Source organism: Prionailurus viverrinus, chromosome B2, assembly GCF_022837055.1.
Source record: "Prionailurus viverrinus isolate Anna chromosome B2, UM_Priviv_1.0, whole genome shotgun sequence".
In the NCBI taxonomy this organism is placed as follows: Eukaryota; Metazoa; Chordata; class Mammalia; order Carnivora; family Felidae; genus Prionailurus; species Prionailurus viverrinus.
Window position 1 is genome coordinate 71202629 of NC_062565.1, and position 19235 is coordinate 71221863.

The 19235-nt window shown below is 33.3% G+C and overlaps 1 protein-coding gene and 1 long non-coding RNA gene across 8 annotated transcripts in view; one reads left to right on the top strand and one right to left on the bottom strand.

Annotated features, from left to right (window-relative positions):
• LOC125165269 (uncharacterized) overlaps positions 1-17399 on the top strand; it is a 47492-nt gene extending 30093 nt beyond the window's left edge. For all 3 annotated transcript variants that reach the window (XR_007152042.1, XR_007152043.1, XR_007152044.1), the window contains exons 3-5: positions 1534-1639; positions 4800-4930; positions 17108-17399. This is a non-coding gene — a long non-coding RNA (uncharacterized LOC125165269). The remainder of the gene's footprint in view (positions 1-1533; positions 1640-4799; positions 4931-17107) is intronic.
• Positions 1-19235, bottom strand: part of PHIP (pleckstrin homology domain interacting protein) — a 140623-nt gene that overhangs the window by 78249 nt on the left and 43139 nt on the right. For all 5 annotated transcript variants that reach the window (XM_047857914.1, XM_047857915.1, XM_047857913.1 and 2 more), the window contains 8 exons: positions 11322-11543; positions 10947-11047; positions 6303-6373; positions 4807-4907; positions 4677-4717; positions 3810-3908; positions 2868-3021; positions 2303-2437 (listed from right to left, as the gene is read on the bottom strand). In XM_047857914.1, the coding sequence (XP_047713870.1) occupies positions 2303-2437; positions 2868-3021; positions 3810-3908; positions 4677-4717; positions 4807-4907; positions 6303-6373; positions 10947-11047; positions 11322-11543 (924 nt within the window). The remainder of the gene's footprint in view (positions 1-2302; positions 2438-2867; positions 3022-3809; positions 3909-4676; positions 4718-4806; positions 4908-6302; positions 6374-10946; positions 11048-11321; positions 11544-19235) is intronic.

Below are 19235 nucleotides of genomic sequence, written 5' to 3' on the forward strand. Positions count from 1 at the left end.
TCAAATGATCTACTCAGAGTTAATACCATTATAAAAACATCTCCTCCAGGTGACATATCACTAACTAGGTAGATTTGGAAGTTAGCTGTGCAATGGCCAACCATTAACTAGAGTTATTAAGAACACAGTAACAATGGACCAAAAAATACGGGTTTAAAACCCCAAGTTCCCCTGTAACAGGTGTGTGACCTAGATAAACCTGGGCAAAGCAATTCATCTCTGTACAGTTTCTCCATTCATAAAACCAGTAATAATAAAATCTACTGTTGATTGTATTATAAAGTTTTCATGAAAACCAAATGAGGTAATACACAGAAGTATTTTGGAAGTCATTAAAAATCATGCAAAAAATTAAAAGGAGTATCTTTATTTTAATTAAATAAAATGTAGTTCATTTTCTAGTTTTTTAAGTGCAGGATATATTTTTAATCCTTTTTAGTCTATGTTTTGTCTTTCTCAATTTGAGTATTCTATGGATACCATCCAATCTACTTATTACATAAAGTTGTTTCTTCTGCCCTTTAGAGACTTTTCCCTTATTCTTGGAACAGGAAAAATATCCTTATCTAAAACTCTTAAAACAATTTTTAAGGCAATAATGTTAACTAAATCCCTTAGTTAATTTCAAAGACTATGCAATATAGTATGTCTGACTTCAATTCCCGGCTACATCACTTATTTGTAATGGTCTAAGAGCAAATCACTTAAGTCTCAATGTATTCCAATTTTTATAACATAAGGTGGAATATTAGTGTGATCAACTTACCTGACCAGGAAAAATTCACCTTTGTAGCTTAAAGGTGAAAGCAGTATTCAAGTATGAGATAAAACTTTCCCCCCAAACACTCAATTAACCCACCAATGCCTTTTGAAAATATGAAATTACTAAAAAAAAAAAGTCACTAAAATATATGTATAGGCCACAAATTGTTTTCTTTTGAAGCTATAAAGACAAATTGAGAAAATAGTATTTTTATTTAAACAGAGATGCCTCAAAAAAGAGCAAACCAGAAACACAGGATAGAAAAGAAAGAATTCTTTACCAGCATATTTAAGGATTTGCTTTAAAAAAAACTCTCTATACACATATCACTAAGGAAATCCACCTGTCACCAAAAATTGTACTCCAAATAATTAGCAGTCTTTTTAGAAAAATAAGAATTTGACAAATCTTAAGTTCTTACCTTATGTACACTAAGGTATATCTATAAAGGCAGGTAACTGAATTCCTTCACTAATAATGCTTTTATCTTCTTATTCCTCCCTCTGACTTTTTAATTACTTCTTACTATGTAGAACTTTACTATGATTATCAATGAAGTATAGTATCACCTTCATGAAATTTTTTCACAAAACATGGCATTTCACAAATGACACTTTGAGGTTTTTTTCTTTTCAAAATACCTGACTATACACACTATTAATTGTACCTTTTCATGACTCATTACAAGAGGCTTCCATAATTGATTAAAAAAAATCTAAAGATGCTGAAATAGTAGAAATAAATGTTTTTCTTTTTCCTTTTGTTGAAAGGTATCCCTAATACCTAGGAAGTAGATGTTTTAAAAAGTGACGATAAACAGCAGTATTTGAAGAAAACTTCATACAGTGGTCAGAGACAAGTGGAAAACACTGCACAGTAAGCTACATATATACTGAGCAAATTATACTAAAAATTTACATAAGAAGCAAAATTTGGAGGGGAAAGGGCTTAAACACAATAAATATCTAACATACTACAATTCGATGATAAAAGACAAGAAAGCCTTTAATCTGGCTCTAATTTTAAAATGGGTGCATTGGGGCAGTGCCTGGATGAGTCAGTTGGAAGAGCATGACACTCTTGATACCAGGGTCATTAGTCAAAGCCTCATGTGGGGTATAGCGATTACCTAAATAAAACTTTATAAAACAAATAAAATGGGTGTACTGGAATAAAACTGTGCACAAGAGGGCTGCTGAAGTACACTAACACAATATATTTATAATTTCTTAACATGGTTTTCCAAACTTTTTTCTAATCTATATTATTTTGTATCTTTCTACTTGTGAGTTTCTCAAAGTATCACTCTTAAAACTATTTTAGAAACCAAATTAGTTATCACCAATATACATGTAGTGTTAATATGCACAATTTTCTTTTAAATTTAACACCTAAATATAAGTGTAGAATACAGAATTGTTTTTTGAAACTTAAAGGCAAAAAAACGTCTAAATAAACTCCTAAATGGATTTCCTTTGTGATATGCAGAGTACCTGCATGAAGTCCCCAAATCTTTAAAATGAAGAGACTGATAATTACCATATTGAAGTAAGATCGAATTTTGACTCCTCTTGCCAGATCCCACACTATCACATTTCCATCGTGACCAGCAGAAAAGAGAACTCTCGGATCAAACGGGTGTGGCTCAAGGACAAATACCTCATCTTCATGACCCTGAAATATTTTTGAAGTTGCACAGAATTATGAATTTAAAAAAGAAAAATCAATCAAACATCAATATGGCAACATGTCTAGAATCTGAATTCTAAGAATTATTAAAGTGGCAAAAATCTTCAAATTTGTCAATGTATAATAATGAAGCTGAGCTAATACCACTATTCAGGGCTTTGCTATCATTTAGTGAAACCTGAGAATACTACTGATGCAGCCCTACGTATTAAAGAACAGCAAGAATTTCAATTTCCAAGTCAAACCTGCTTAACTACATTTTAAAATTATTTCTAATCTCCCACAAAGACCTGTTATCCATCTAGCAAGATTTTTTGGCTAACTTTTTTTATAAAAGACTTTAGTCCTCAATGAAAATATTCCATTCTATAATAAGCTTCATTATACCAAATAAAAATGAGTTTTTTTTCCTCACCATCAGGACATGAATTAGTTGACCGGTGTAAGAATTCCAAACTTTCAGAGTCATGTTATTAACTGCAGTTATAACTGTATTGTCATGTCGATCCCATGCTACCATAGTTACTTTCATTTTTGTGATTTTATCTTCTATCCCTTGAAGGTTTTGGCTGAAAGTGATGGAGGCAGTATTTGTTTACACCAATATTATTTATTAAAATACTATTATGACAAAAACCTAAATGTGTTTTCTTATAATCTATATTTAAGTTCATTACATGAATAACTATCACTTAACAGCAATTAAGAATAATCTGTATCAACAAAGAATGAGCGCAAAACACTGCACTGAGTCAGCAAACACCCAGGATTTCAGCACTCCTAAGCCCTTAGTAATAGATGACCTTGAACATGTTATTAATGCTTTAACTCTATCTGGATCCAAGAATTCTATGCCATGCAGCTCACTCTCCATCTTCTGCTGCTGTCATGCCCCGCTAATTGCTTTGCTCTCCCATCCACCTGAGACCACCACATATAAATATAGATTTATTAAATATTAAAACCAAAATAGTAGTTACAAAGTGTAATATAATTTCTCTTGGCTGGAGAAAACCACTAGATACACTACATCATCTCTCTGTGACAGATTAACACTAGAATATGTTCTACTTTTTAAAGAAAACTAGGAGTATTCCTGTAGTACTATCATCATCTTAATAAATCAAACTGAAAAAGTCATTAATGCAGATCTTTGTGTATATATATGGCAATAAATAATTTTAGAAATATCCCCTTTCCATCTCCAGTAGCACCTCTAGTTATTACAGAAAAGTAATCATTTTAACATAGATTATGACATATGTTTCTACAGGCTGAGAGTCACACCAGCCTGTAATACAGCATACTTTAAATGATCTACCTATATTTATGTAATATTTCAAATTCGATCTCTTACCCTGCCGGACGAGTAGCCATATCCAACAAAATGCTCTTCCATTCTCTTCGTTTAAATTGCCAAATACGTGCTGTCCCATCACGGCTCCCACTCACAAATCTGAATTAAAGGAAACCCACCCCCCCCCCAAAAAAAAACACATGTACTTTACTAAATGAATTTTTCCAGAGCTGTTTTTCAAAATACTAAAAGACAGACTCATCTTTATTTACACAGCATTCTAATATAATACAGATTACTCTCTGTCAGATATTCTCTACTAAATTAACAACTTCTGCAACTTAACGGGCTTTTAAAACTTTACATACATATTCTAATGTGTATGGCTAGGTCGCAAAAGGACATTCAAAAGGGATTCAAGGCCACCATTTACTACCTTACAAATAAAATGAGTATTTTCCAATGGAAAAATACTGATTTTCCTCTCAATGTTAAAGAACTTGACTTCTTTTACTCAAGGTAAAAGGTACTTAGGAATAGCTTTCTTTCATTTTCAAATAAGAACCTGGGAAAATTTACAAAACATCATTTATCTTCAGTAAATAGTTCTGTCTCAAATATTACATTATGATACATTTCCAAACTCTACTAAGTTTCCCTACACTTTGATATGTACAGAAAATATATAGGGTGGATAAAAGTCCCTATTGTTAAAAGTGCCCAAATAAACTAACATTTATAGAAATAAAACATAAGACCTGTTCTCACATGCATGTGAAGGCTATAGTCACTCTTCAGTGTAACTGCTCAAGATCCTTATTTTAGTAGCTAAGTTGTATACAGTTCTAATTAAAATCTGACTGTAGGAAATGTATTTGATAACTTTAAAATTGGAATTAAATTTACAAACAAAAATAATTATTTTACCTGTTACTAGTGTTGGAAAACTGGATACTGTCAACTTTGTCCTACATATAAAGAGATAAAAAAAATCCTGAATATAAACTGTTAAACTCATTTAAATTGTACCTATCTTATTCTTTTTATCAGTACTTACAGTATGGAACTCCAATTCTGATATTTTCTCTGGCTGACCTGATCCAAAAAAATAAACCCGAATAATATGATCCGTGCTTCCTGTGGCCAGAAACATGCCACCTGAGGAGTAGGAGCAAACATTTGTGAGTAAAACACTTTCAAAAATCACTGAAAATAAAATGCAAGCAATATTACCATAATATATACTGATGATTAATATTTTACTCTAAAACTGCATATTTATCCTAAGCATAAAAATTACATCTAAAACTGAACTTAATGAACTTAAAATACATTTAACTAGCACAGCTTTAACTAAGATGCATTTTCAATATTTACAGATTTCCACTACAAATCATTTCATTAAGTGATTACATAATTCTTTGTTAAAATTTATCACCCTCCCTAGAAAACATGCCCTTTAACTCTACTGAAGTCCCTCTCTTGCCACATTTCCTATGTTAAAATCTATCAAACTTTTAGGGCCCAATTTCTTCAATGGGTTGTCTTTGCCACCTTGCAATCAAATGAGCCTGCTATCCTCTGAACTCTTATTAAGACTTTGTCTGTAATACATACATTCTACTTTACATTACAGTTATTTATATAGCAATTTGCGCTCTCCACTTTGAATCAATATTCTCCTACAGTGCTGAAAACAGTGCTGTATATAACTCCTTACAGAGTACTCTGAAATCATGTATAAAGCCTGTAATTGTGTTATTACGAAAAGGAAAATGGTCTTCATGGCAGTAGAAGTGGAAATCTAGAAGTTAGAAATTAAACACGTTTGGATATTAATATGGAAAAAACAGATTTATGTCATTAGTATGCTATCACTTATCTGAGGAACTACTGGTATTGACAATTATGAATTGAAAAGACAAGTAAAACTCGAAGTAAATGTAAAAGGAACTGGTACTAGGAACATTTAATAGGTGTTAAATCTATTAATATTTCATTTCATTTTCTCATCAATTCATTTCAAATCTTCGAATTATAGTTTGTTTAAAAAGACATGTCCATTCAAAATGCTACTGCACAAACTCAAAACATAATTGGAGTTATCAGCATTACTATATAGCTACTTTTTAAAGAGCAAAGAACAAGAATTTGGAGCGAAGTATTTAATATTTACAAATAGCAATCAAATTTATTTTACTTAGCTACAGGATACCTCCCAAATGTCATAAAAATATAAAACGTATTTAAAATACCTTTCTCGCAATGAGATAACTATTCAAAGATATATTCTTTAACAGAGTCGATTCTGAAACTCTTATTCTCCAGAGCAGAGCATTATGGTCTCAAGGAAAATTCTTAGTCACGTGAATACATAAAAAGACTCTAGCAAAGTTCAAATATTTCTAAATTAATTTATGACCATCCCCTGGTTTGTGTATGTGAATATGATTTATATTACGATAATAAATATTTTCCAAAATTTTATGTGTTCCACTAGAAGCTTTCTAATGTACAACTTTAAGTGGAAAATTAGGGAGAAAAAAATCTTACCAGCACTAAAAGAAGAACAGATCATTTGAACTCCAGGCCGAGGGCGCTCTGTAAATTTAGCAGGTCTTGGACTATAATATGAAAAATAAACAATTAAAAATATCCCTAAAGGGAACAGCAACACCAGAAATGAGCTGTTTCAAAAACTAAATACAGAAAGACAAAATTAAATAAGAAGCAACAGATGGCTCCCTTCCTAAACAAGTTGGAAATCATTATGTGTCGTGATCAGCAGATCTTATGGAAACTCTACAGATTTCATAGGAGCCCCAGATTATACAACAATCCACACATGAAACACTCTCAAAGCCACTGTCACACCAGACATGTAGTTATTAGTTATACTTACTTCTAACCATATTTAACAGGATTTAGTTTTTCATACAGTACCGTAGCAATGCACAAATACATTAGAAAGTAAGTCATTTGAAAACATGAACACACCAGCAAAATAGGTACTGCCTCTGTGGCATAGGTATACCATCAGTTAACTAAACTTTTTCAATATTAGGCACTGTTAATTAAATATTTCCCTCTGTTTATCTTCCAATGTGACAAAATACGCTTTTTAAGACTCCAAAAAGAATGTTAAACACTTATCCTAGTGAAAATCTGAAGACTGTTTGAATCTTATGTCAACTATAATGTTCATTCAAAATAGACATCTACAGAAAAATCATCTTCCTTTAAATATATGTACATTAACTGTATAATTTTGTATTACAGAATATGTCTTATATTTACACTACTGACGTTACATGTTTGTTACAATCAACAGTATTGAAGAAAGAAAAACTGTAGATTTTATACCATACCAGGTCCAATAAGTACACAATATATTTGTAATGCTCTAATACAGGGACTTTATTTAGAGCCCTACTTAACATACATTTGATCTAGTTTTTCCTTAAGGTATCAGGGGAGAAAATTCAAAGAAATAATTAGAGCTTTCAATCAAAGTGCACTGCATAAATTGTATAATCCATAGCAATTGAAAATAGAGTGGTTTCAGTTTTGTAATCATATCAGGGAAAAAAAGGACAAAATATTTATGATCTATCAATTACACATTCAGAAAAAGGAATTTTTGTCAAAGTGATACAGAACACAAAAGTATTTGTTAAAAATTTTAATTAAATAAATTTTTAAAGTGACATTTATACAATTTTTCCTAATAGTCACAAGCCCTGACATAACTGAGCATCAATAGTTTAGAGAACAGAAAGTTATTAAAACACTCTTAAAACCTAAACAATTATTCAGAGTAGAATTAAGTAACCATAATTTAAGTAATCTGAAATTATAAAGACAACTAAATACACTACTTTCATTAATATCTTATGGATTCCAGCTCTCCATTTTTGTTAATTTTTAGCACATTCATTCTTGTAAGTGTTAAGCAACCATTTAGCTGTAACTTACAATCAGAATATACAAATAATCATACAAATTGCCATTTTAAATGGACTTTAATATTTTTAAAGGGAAAAAATAGATAAACAAGTACAATAATTTATTATTTTTTAAATGTTTATTTATTTATTTTGAGGGTGGGAGCAGATAGAGAGAGGAAGAGAGAGAATCCCAAGCAGGTTCCACGCTGTCAGCAGTGGGGCTTAATCTTATGAACTGCAAGATCATGACCAGAGCCAAAATCAAGAGTCGGAAGCTTAACCAACTAAGCCACCCAGGAATCCCACAAATAATTTGTTTTTAAAAGCACATCTGAGGAAATATTTTAAGATAAAGCTTTGGTATCAGATTCTGTGAGTCCAGTTTCCAGCTCTGCCACTTATCAAGCATTATGACCTTAGGCAAGTTAACATTTCTGTGCCTCAGTCTCATCTATAAAATGGGAGTAAAAACAAAGCATATCTTAAGAGTTATTGAGATAACTGAATAAATTTAACCCACGTAAAATGCTTAGTACTGCACACTCAGTAAGTATTAGTATCATTAGTCTTTTAATTAATTTAATTCAACCAGTTCTAGATAGTCAATCAATGAATAACTGCTTTTTAGTTTGGCACTCTGCTTAAGAGGGGGTTGACGAAATACTTCCAGTATCCACCTCTATTTTCTCTCCTATCTGTCCTAAAGAAAATAATTGTACCTTCTTCATAGGGTTGTCATAAAGATCAGTGAGATGACAAATAGAAAGTGCTTATTAATACAAGCTTGTCAGACTAAGTGCTTAATAAAAATTTGTAATCATTATCTATATATTTTAGGATTCCCATTCTCCTCTTACATCTAAATATGCTTGGACAGCCTTTCTCTCCTACTCAGAGATCTCTTCAGTCAGATTCCGAGTCACGCAGCCACTCCTATTTCTAATCTAAGAAGCAGCATCTTTATTAGTGGAAGTTGTTACCACATACATAAACTCTGTATAAAAACAAATTTATCAAGAGGTTTGGGTTTCAAAATAGGTTTCATTAACTTCTAAAAGAATTGATTTTCTCAATGCAGACTGGGTTGCTGAAGGCACCTCCTCATCAGATTATACAAAAGCATTACAGTTCAATACAATTTTTGCCTTTGATCAGTAATTAAAACCCATGTGACAGTAACAATCTACATCCTGCCAAAATTTTTGGCAGTTATTAGCCATGAGTAAATATGGAAAAGAAACTAAGTGTCCCCAAGTCTATAACTAAGAAAAAATTACTCCTTTATGCCTGACTGTAGGTTAAAAGCTTTTAAGGGATGATTACAAGAATAGAAAAAAATCCTACCTATAATAACTATAAAAAAATTTGTATGTCCAAAAATAGGAAAAACATAGCATAAAGTATAGCATAACAACTCAGTGGAACATAATGCAGTTATTAAAATTATTATAAATACCTATAATAAAATGTTAAGGAAAAAACAGAAAATTATATACATTTCTCTACTTGCATCTACATTAAAAATACACATTTATGTGAAAAAGCTGTTAGGATAGTTGGTTAATGGGTAAATCTCTGTAAAGGTTCTGAAAAAAATATCACTTATATGGAATAATTCACTTCTCAAGAATCCAGATAAATATTATCGTACTTAGCAATGTAACCTCAAGAAGCACAAAGTTGAGAGTTTAATTTTGTGAAAACATTTTTGTTCCTATGCTAATTTGAAGACTGTTAGTCATATTTTTCTTCTGTATAAAAACAAAACATGAAAACACAATGGTATCCTAATCTGGTCTGTAAGAAGGTAAAAAATACTCAAAGGAAAACAACAATTAACTATTGCTATTGTCCACACACATCAGTAAAATATTTAAACTTTTATTTAATGTTTACAGAAAATCTTTAATATTCTAAATATTAAGAATGCAACTGGGGCGCCTGGGTGGCGCAGTCGGTTAAACGTCCGACTTCAGCCAGGTCACGATCTCGCGGTCCGTGAGTTCGAGCCCCGCGTCAGGCTCTGGGCTGATGGCTCAGAGCCTGGAGCCTGTTTCTGATTCTGTGTCTCCCTCTCTCTCTGCCCCTCCCCCGTTCATGCTCTGTCTCTCTCTGTCCCAAAAATAAATAAACGTTGAAAAAAAAAATTATTAAAAAAGAATGCAACTAAAATTAGAAATCAACTTGCTTTCTCCAAACAATCATGTCTTAATCAGAATCCTTTTTTTCAAATGAAGTACATTTTATTATGTTATTCTACCTTCCATGGCCTCTTAATGCCTTGCACTCTACAGGAATCTTAATATACACGAAGCTTATCTAAATACTACTGTTTTAAAATTATAAAGACATTCTCAAATTACTCAACTTGAGTTGATATTTATAAACAAAAGTCAGACAGAATTATTGAGATATCCCTTCTAATCTGAATGATGTTCTACCATGAGAGCACAGAGATGACCATTTAGACACTGCAGAATCACTGAGTGCACCAATTCCCCATTCACAGACTGCCTATGGGGCAATATGCAGCACTTCCTCTCCCTATTATAGCCACTTGAGAGGTGGCAAGGCATAGATAGCATGGTACCAAAGGGCAGAGAAGTGTTGTTCTAAGTCCTGGCCATGCCAATTCTTAAGAACTGTTTTGCCTCATTGTCCTTAATCGAAAGAGAACACTGTCTAACCACCTTGTTTTAATAAACCAAGATACTAGAACAAGAGAAAGCACAGATGCAAAATGCTATTATGGGATGAGGTGAGGATGCATTTATCTACCTTGATGTAATTTAGTAAAAACTTAATCTGTTTTCCTACGTTTCCTGAGATCTTCAATAAAACCTAAAGTTTGTAGATTCAGTGACACAAATAAACTACAATTCTTCTAAAGAATAGCCTTAGGAATTCTTAAGATTATGTTCTCAACACCAGAAGGAGCTACTGAGATGAAATTATGCCGTCTACAGAAAGGAGTGATAATGAAACAGGTATGTTCTGAAGGAAATGGCTAAGGCTAGGAAAAAGAGGAAAAAACCAAAAACCAAACCTGTTAACATAAACTTTCTTTGAAGCATGGAAAAAAAGGGGGGTGCGGGGAGAAGCATGAAAATCAAAGAGGTCAGTGAATGCATTTCTGTTTTTTACTCAAGGAGAATAAATAAATTTATACTTATTGTTGACTACTTTATATTATTGCAATTTTAACCATTAAATTAAATAATCGATTCTATGAAATAAAAGAGCAACTGACTTTATTTTAAGGGTTCCAGCATCCCACAGCCAAAAACAAATAGTGCCATCTGCCCCTGTAGAAGATAGATATCTCTTTGAGCCACTGCACAATGGTGAGAACTGAAAAACAATTGAAGAAGAAAAAAAATATAAGAAGAGTGACACAATCCAAATAACCCACTTTTTACCATATAAACAGCAACTAATAAACAGAGCTAGAAAGCATTCACAATGGATGAAGGCCATGACTACCATGTATTTAAAGTCCATATATTTATAAAGAAAAAAGAAATATTCCTTTCTTCATTTTAGTTGGCTTTATACAATGGATTACAACAGTGACTTAAAATTTAAATCATAATCAAAAGGATTTTACAGGGATTAAGCAAATTACCTGTAGTGATGTTATAGATGCACTGTGGCCTTGAAGAACAGCCAAAGGTGCACATGTTCGAAGACACCAGACTCGGATCATTTTATCACAACTTCCAGCTGCTATCATGGTATTCTCATAGTTTACAGCCATGTCTGATATTTCAGCAGCGTGTCCTCTTAAAGTAGCTAATAATCTTCCATCATCTGTTGCCCAGATTTTCACAAGGCAGTCATCAGAACCCTTAAAACAAAAATGAGTATTAATGGAATTAACTCTATAAATTGTAATTCAAATTCTGAACAGAGATAAAAAATTGTACCTGTTATGTTCACTTCCCAACACTTATATTCTTAAGTACTGAAGTGTTAAACACTTATTTTAGGAATTTTCCTCTATACAAGTCTATTTTTATTAAATCATTCACTTATAAACAATACCTGTGTGTCCACCAATCTACCAGGAGAAACAGGATGTTAATAATAATATTTACCTATGATCTCCTACCCACCACCTCTGGTAACCTCTATCCGGAATCTTGTGAAAGAATCTGAACTTCTGAAGTAACCAAACAAAATTGTAATAAGAGAACATAATGTAGTACACAATAGTGATTAATCCTGTATATGATATTATGTTATACAGAAACGAAAGCTAATTTTTCTCCTAGGAAGTTAAAAATGTAATTCATAAATGAGTTTCCCATCAGTAATCTTCAGCTCAATACGTTACATATAAAATCACCAAAGCTGATTTGTTAGTTACCAAAACAAATTTCATTTTATCTCCCATGAAGTCAATAAAAATACATAAATTACACATTCTGCTATACTAGCATAAGCTCAGAAAGAAACTGTAAAAGATACACATTTTCCAGGAATATCTATATTTACAAATAGACATTTCAATTTCACATAATCAAAACCAGAGATTAGAACTTCTAGGCTTTATTATTTTTTTTCTTAGTTTCCTTAATTCATTTTATAGCTGTAAATTTATACTTTTTTACCAACCTCTATTTCCTCTTATTTTCCATTATTTGAAAGTTTTAAATACACAAAAAAGTGGAGAATATTGTCAATAGCCTTATCCATTTCCCAAATTCAAACTTATCAATAGGTTTCAGAGGTGGCATGTTACAACCATCCAATCTATTTCTTAAAAAACAACCCCCTCCTTATATCTGACATTAGAAAGTAGTTAGAAGATCCACAAAAGCAAATGTACAGATGTATTATCACCTTCATACCGATAGGACATATAAATGACCACAAACACAGTATTAACAGGACATTTGTTTTAAGTAAATATTTATTGAGAGAGAGAGAAAAAAAGGGAAATCGAGCAGGGGTTTGGGGGAAAGAGGAAGGGAGGGAGGGAGGGGGAGAGAGAGAGAGAGAGAGAGGGAGATAGAGAGGGAGGGAGAGAGGGGGGAGGGAGGGAGAGAGGGGGGGAGGGAGGGGGAGAGAGGGGGGGAAGGGAGGGGGAGAGAGGGGGAGGGAGGGGGAGAGAGAGAGAGAGAGAGAGAGGGAGGGAGAGAGAGAGAATGAATGAATATATCCCAAACAGGCTCCGCACTGTTAGTGCTGATCTCACAACCACTGAGATCATGACCTGAGCTGAAATCAAGAATCTGACACTCAACCCACTGAGCCACCAGGCGCCCTAACAGAACATTTTAAATGCTATATCCTAAACCAGAGTCGGCCAACACTACCTACAATACTCTCAATTAACTCACATTCTTCTGAGCTTTGAAGCAAATTAAGTGGGTAACCAACCACTAAAGACTAGTGATAAAATTTAACTTTGGTAAATTATCTACATTAAAATCTGGTATTTTTATCCTATTCACTTATCTCAGGCTCTTTATCTATAAAACAAGGTGGTTAAATTGGATGATTCCTAAGGTTCCTTCTACTTTTAAAATTCAGTGATTCATGCACTCATTTATTCATTTGCCTGAAGATTATGTGCCAAACACTAGAGATACAAAGACACAGGATTCCTGTCCTTAAGAAGCAAGGCAAAAGAGTGTAAATGCAGTAACATGTCTGAAGTGCTATACTGTTGATCAGAAGAGATTCAAACAATGGAACAGGGTGTTTTTCCTGAGAGGTGAAGAAATAGGATCTGGAAAAGAATCCAGAAGCAGTGATGCCTGGACAGAGCATTCTGCATGAAGACACAACGTAATATAGTAAGCTTTGCACACAGACTCCAGGGTCAAACATCTTAGTTCATGTCCTGGTATGGCCACTTTCTATATGTTTAACCTTGGGTAAGTTACAGGTTTCCTATGCCTAAGTTTTCTTTTCTTTACGTATATCATCGCACTGTTGCAAAAACTAAATAAGTAAGTGAGGATGGAGTACCTGGTACACAGTAAGACTATTACCACTGCTTCTGTTGGTAGTAGTATTCTTATTTTTACTTTGGCAATATTCTTTTTAGGTTTCTTTATTTATTTGGCGTGGGGGGAGAGGGGACGGGGGGGAGAGAGAGAGAGAGAGAGAGAGAGAGAGAGAGAGAGCGAGCGAGCCCAACTTGGGGCTCGATCTCACAACCATGAGATCATGGCCTGAGCCGATATCAAGAGTTGGATGCTTAAATGATTGAGCCACCCAGGTGCCCCTACTTTAGCAATACTCTTACTACTTTAAAAAAACAAACATTCCATATGGCAACAAGAGAGAAAAGTTTGATCAAAGGCATGAAAATGTCAATGTAAGAACTCCAAGTTAGTCTGTACGCTAACTTAGAGTGTGAGGTAAAGGCATAAGGATGAAGTTAGGGAAAAACTGTAAAGGACCTTTTATGGTATACTATGAAATATGTTTTCTAAAGGGAATCACTTAAGATAATTAAGCAGGTCAGTATCAGCAAAGATCCTGTTGGCATCAGTGTGAATTAGGAGAAACAATCGGAGGCCAGGTGAAGGTTGTTAAAACAGTACAGGCAGGAGAGAGAAGTGATAAAACAGATGATAGCAGAGAAAGCTCAAAAGAGATAGAATACAGAGCTGTTTGGGGAATTAAAGGAAAGAAGATTGTATCTCTGCTATCAGTGAAAAGAGAAGAAGGAATGGTAGTAGACTATGACTTCCAGAAAGGTGGTCTACATACCACTTGGCACATGGGAATTGCACTAAGCATTAGCTGAATAAAAAACGGCAATAAAGCATTTATTCAACTCTTAAACTTACTTATTCAACTCTTTTAACTCCACAAATTAAGTCAATTTATTCACTTTATCTTCTAAAAATTAAGGTAATATTTGGCTCTGACCTAAACTCACAACAAAAGTAAAATTTTATGCTAATACTGGTAGAATGTATGAAAAAGTAAAATCATGACATCTCATCGTGCTTCATAATACTGATAGAAATCATTTTGTTCTTATGTATTTGAATAAAAGTTTGCTTTACATTCTACTATAGAGGGTGTTTCACATATTTTCATGTTAACAAAGAGGGAAAAACAAAAACCAAACACCTTTTTGACCAAAATGCCAGTTTTTAATGAAAATAGTAACAACCTGAAAGCCAGCGTTCAGTGACTTTTCACCAACCAAAAGAACAAAAAGTCCCATTATATTCATATTGACTTCATTATTAGTAATATCACCAATTTAGTATTTTAATAATTTTGCTCTGTATAGACAAGTACTAAAATAAAACAACATTATGCACATTTTCCCCAAGTGTGTTTTATTCCAATTGACCTCTTTTCTTCCATTTGGTTGCAGGAGAGAAATCTTTGACCTTTTAGGGAAATCTCTCTTTACTATCCTCTTCCATGACCTATACAATAGTGTGCTGTCCCATCCTCACCCATACTCCCCGGAACTCCTGGCAGAATTTCAAACAGAACTCTAAAGCATCCTTAAACAATTTCTATTTCATGCATCATTACTTGTGATCATTAATTTATTTTTATGGGAATGTAAAACTAAAGATGACCTGACAAATTCACCTAAGTTCTTTTAAAATGGCTATCAGAAACATAAATACACATAAATCGACTGAAAAGGACTGCACAAGAAAAACTAAATTTAAATTAAATTCAATTAAAAGAAAACATTTTTATATTTAAATGTTTATTTTTGAGAGGGGGGAAGGTGCGGGTGTGGGGGGACAGAGGATCCAAAGCGGGCTCTGTACTGACAAGCAGAGAGCCCAATGCAGGGCTCAAACCCACAAACCATGAGATCACGACCTGAGCAAAAGTCAGACGCTTGACTGATTGAGCCACCCTGGCGCCCCTGGGAAAACATTTCTAAAACCACTATACACGTGTTTAAATTGAATGTGGAAGGATAAATTAAAAACTGATTATTCTTAAAAAAACAAAAAAAAACCAAAACGTAGAGCGGAATTAGAAAAACTTTCCTTCCCCAAGCCTACCTCAAATGTTAGTTGGGTCAATAATAAACCAAAGAGTAGGGCACTACAGTCTTAAAATGTTAAAAAAGTGTTAAGGACATTAAAATAAGACCAATGTTATGTAATGGTGAAAGGAACAAGATGAACAACACAGTCATCGTGGTTGGCTTTGGCTATGAGGATTACACAGGTTTCTAAGATGTATGAAGAAGAAAGAGGTATGGTAGAAATAGCAAATTTAAAGTAAACTGGAAAGAAATTAGATGATTCTTAACCTCGGCAACAATACAATTATCTGAGGATTATTTCCTAAAATGGGGAAAGGGAGAAACAAAATAAGGAACCAGAAAAAAAAAGTGAACAAAGCTTGGAAAATAAAGTGGAAGAAGAGCAGTTAAGAAAAAAGGAAAAACTCTGTAAGCAAAAGGGGAATGTCCTGCTAAAATTAGATAGCATGATTTTAGAAAAACTTCAACTAACAGTTTTTTTAGCAAAGCTCCAATGCCTAGGGGAAAACAGAGTAGTCATTTCTTTTCAATAACATCTAGATGTTCTCTTAGGACAGGGGATTGCCAAAGTGAGAAAAGCTGGGAGTACAAAGTAGAAGTGAAAACAAGAAACAGCTGGAAAGGTTTTATCTGAGTAAGATAATAGACGGTTTTAAATACCTGTTAAGGAGTTTGGATTTAACCCAGTGAGGTAGCTACTGAAGAATTTTAAGCAGACAAGACTTGGTTACCACAATATTTTTAGCCACAATAAACTCTAAGAAACTATGAGCTAGGTGCAAAATAGAAATTTCTTTTTTTGGAATTCATTTTTGAGTCAAATTTAAATATTAAGCTAGTGTTTAATGACAAGCAAACATAAGACAGCAGTGTATCACTACTTTCACTCTTCAATAATGTTAAATTGTCATAATTACTGTGAAAAGTGTGCTCATTAATATGTTGTCATTTGTGTTTATGTCAAACCTAGCATTCAAAAAATCTGAAAAAAATTACAATGAGAAGAATGTGCAGCTTCACTTATTTAAATCCTCAAATAAGATGTGACACCAAATTTTCAGTGACTTTTTTAGACATCACTGTCAATGCAAAGATAAAGCCAAAGAAAAAACAAAACAACAACAATAACTTATCTTTATTTGGAAAAACAGCAGTGTAGATGTTATTTATGAAAAGGCCTGGTAAGAAAGAATGGGACTTAAAGAAAACAGATTTGCCTGAACACAGGACTTAGTTTGAAATACCCTATTAATTTGTATATTCCACTGCCACACCAAGGAAGCCATATTCACAATAAAGCCGTGTGCCTTTAAAATAATCAATATGCTCTGTAGCTTAGGATAGAGGAAGAAAACGGAGTCAGACTTTACCTAGGAATCATTGTTTCTTTCTTTCTGTTTCTCTCTTTTTCTTAGACTATGGAGATAATGGCAGCAAAGACCTCTCCTTCCAACATGAAACTGGATCTCTTACACTGTAGGTAATTCCTAACAACAACAAAATTCTATTTTGTGAATCCCTCTTGGAAATTTCGAAGTTTCATGAAAATAAAAAGTTTGAGAGGTAAAGTTCAGATAAATAAAAATATCGACATTCTCCATTAATGAAGCCTAGGCAATGTTAGGTACGCATCTGACTTTGGTATTCTGGTACTCCACAGGTCTCTGTGACATGGCTTTCCACTTTGTCATGAACTTGGGTATTAAAACTCTCAAAATCTAGAAAAAAATGTCCTATTAATGTTATGAAAACTTTATGAAACAATCAGTAACAGGGCTCTGAATCACTTAAATGCTATGCAGAAACTAAAGCAGAACCTAAAGTCTGCACTCCCAAAATTTAAATTTTAAAGGCTTTTTTAAGGCAACTTTTAAAGGCTTAACTGAATTTGTATTTATGTATTTACTTAAACTAAAAGCTAGAAGATTGGAAGTGACAATTATGTGAACTAGTCAGTGATGAAGAAAGTCCTTTACAGGTTGGAACAGTAAATGCCAAAGAATGATTGACTTCTGCAAGCAGAAAACCACACACATTTGGAAACAGTACGGCAGGTTACATCTACACAGATTACCTTAAAAGGAAAAAGTAGATCTATAAACTTTTCCGTGCTAAGAGGAGCATCAACTGTGCAGACCAACCAAACATTACTACTTTGAAATAAAAAAAGAAATTATGTGATATTTAAACCTATAATATCTTGGAAAATCTAGCATTCCTTGGCAGAAATCAAGAGAATTCTAATTTTTCTTGCTACTACTACACAGATTTGAATCAGATTTCACTCTTGATGTCTTTAGAACAGAATTAAATGTTAAAAACATCACGTATATTGTCATGTATACTATAGTATCATTTTCTTATTCAAGCTAAAAAGTACCTTGCTCTTCAGGCAGCTAAAATTTGCTTATAATTTAAATGTAGTTCAATGTTTCTTTAAAAAAGATGCCACTGATTTTCTTTCCTACCCATCTACTACAGACCTGTTTCATTTCCCTTACAAATAATCCCAAACTTCAGTGTCAATCATTTCAACACATGCCCAATTTTCTCTCTCATCCACCTACACCACCAATGACTAACCTGTATCCATGTAATTATCACTTACTCCGATCCTGCTTCCAAGATACTAGGTACTATTATGGAAAAAGAAGATATGTGTACTAAATCTGCAACACTGAAAATATTATGAACCCTCCCTCTATTTATTTGGGAGGCTAAAGCTAACTGGTCCCTATTTGTCACTCTTTTCCTATTACGAGGCTTTATCACATACCTCTAGGACCCAGTTCTGTTTCCTAACATAAAGTATTTCACAATGAAAGTAGAATCTGCTCATTGTGAACTTAATTAACTCTCTTTTGAAATAGGCCAAAATAAAGTGCTCTTTACACATCTCATCTTCATCTATTTATTCTATCCATCCTCCTTAGATCTTCCTACATCAAGTCTACTGTTCTAGTTCCATCTCTTTGACCAACAGTTTTTCACACATTTATCTTCCTATAAATTACTATGCTCTTGCTTTCCTTTCCATTACTACCAAACTTACTGAATACTCACTATACTTCTCATGCACTTAAAAAAAATAATTTTTAATTTCAAGATTACAGAGTTTCAAGAACAGTACTAATGTCTTCCATATCTCTGTAACCCAGATTGATCAACGCACCCATTACCATTAATTTTTTCCTGCACCATTTAAGAGCAGGCTGCAGACTTGATGCCCCATCACTTCTAAATATCCCAGTCTGTATTTCTCCAAAACAGGGATACTCATCTACATAAGTTGGTAAATCCATATTTATATAACTGCCATCCAATCCACAGACCCCATTCAAATTTCGTCAACTATTGTGAAAATGTTTCCTTTTCCTTTTTGGTCCAGGATCCCATATAGCAACACATGTTATATTTTAGTTATATTATCTCTGCAATTTCCTTCATTGTAGAAAATTTCCTCAGGCTTTCTGTTTTGTGTCCTCAGAAATTTATAAATACAGACCTTAGGTTCTGTAGGATGATCTCAAGCCTCAGTCTAAT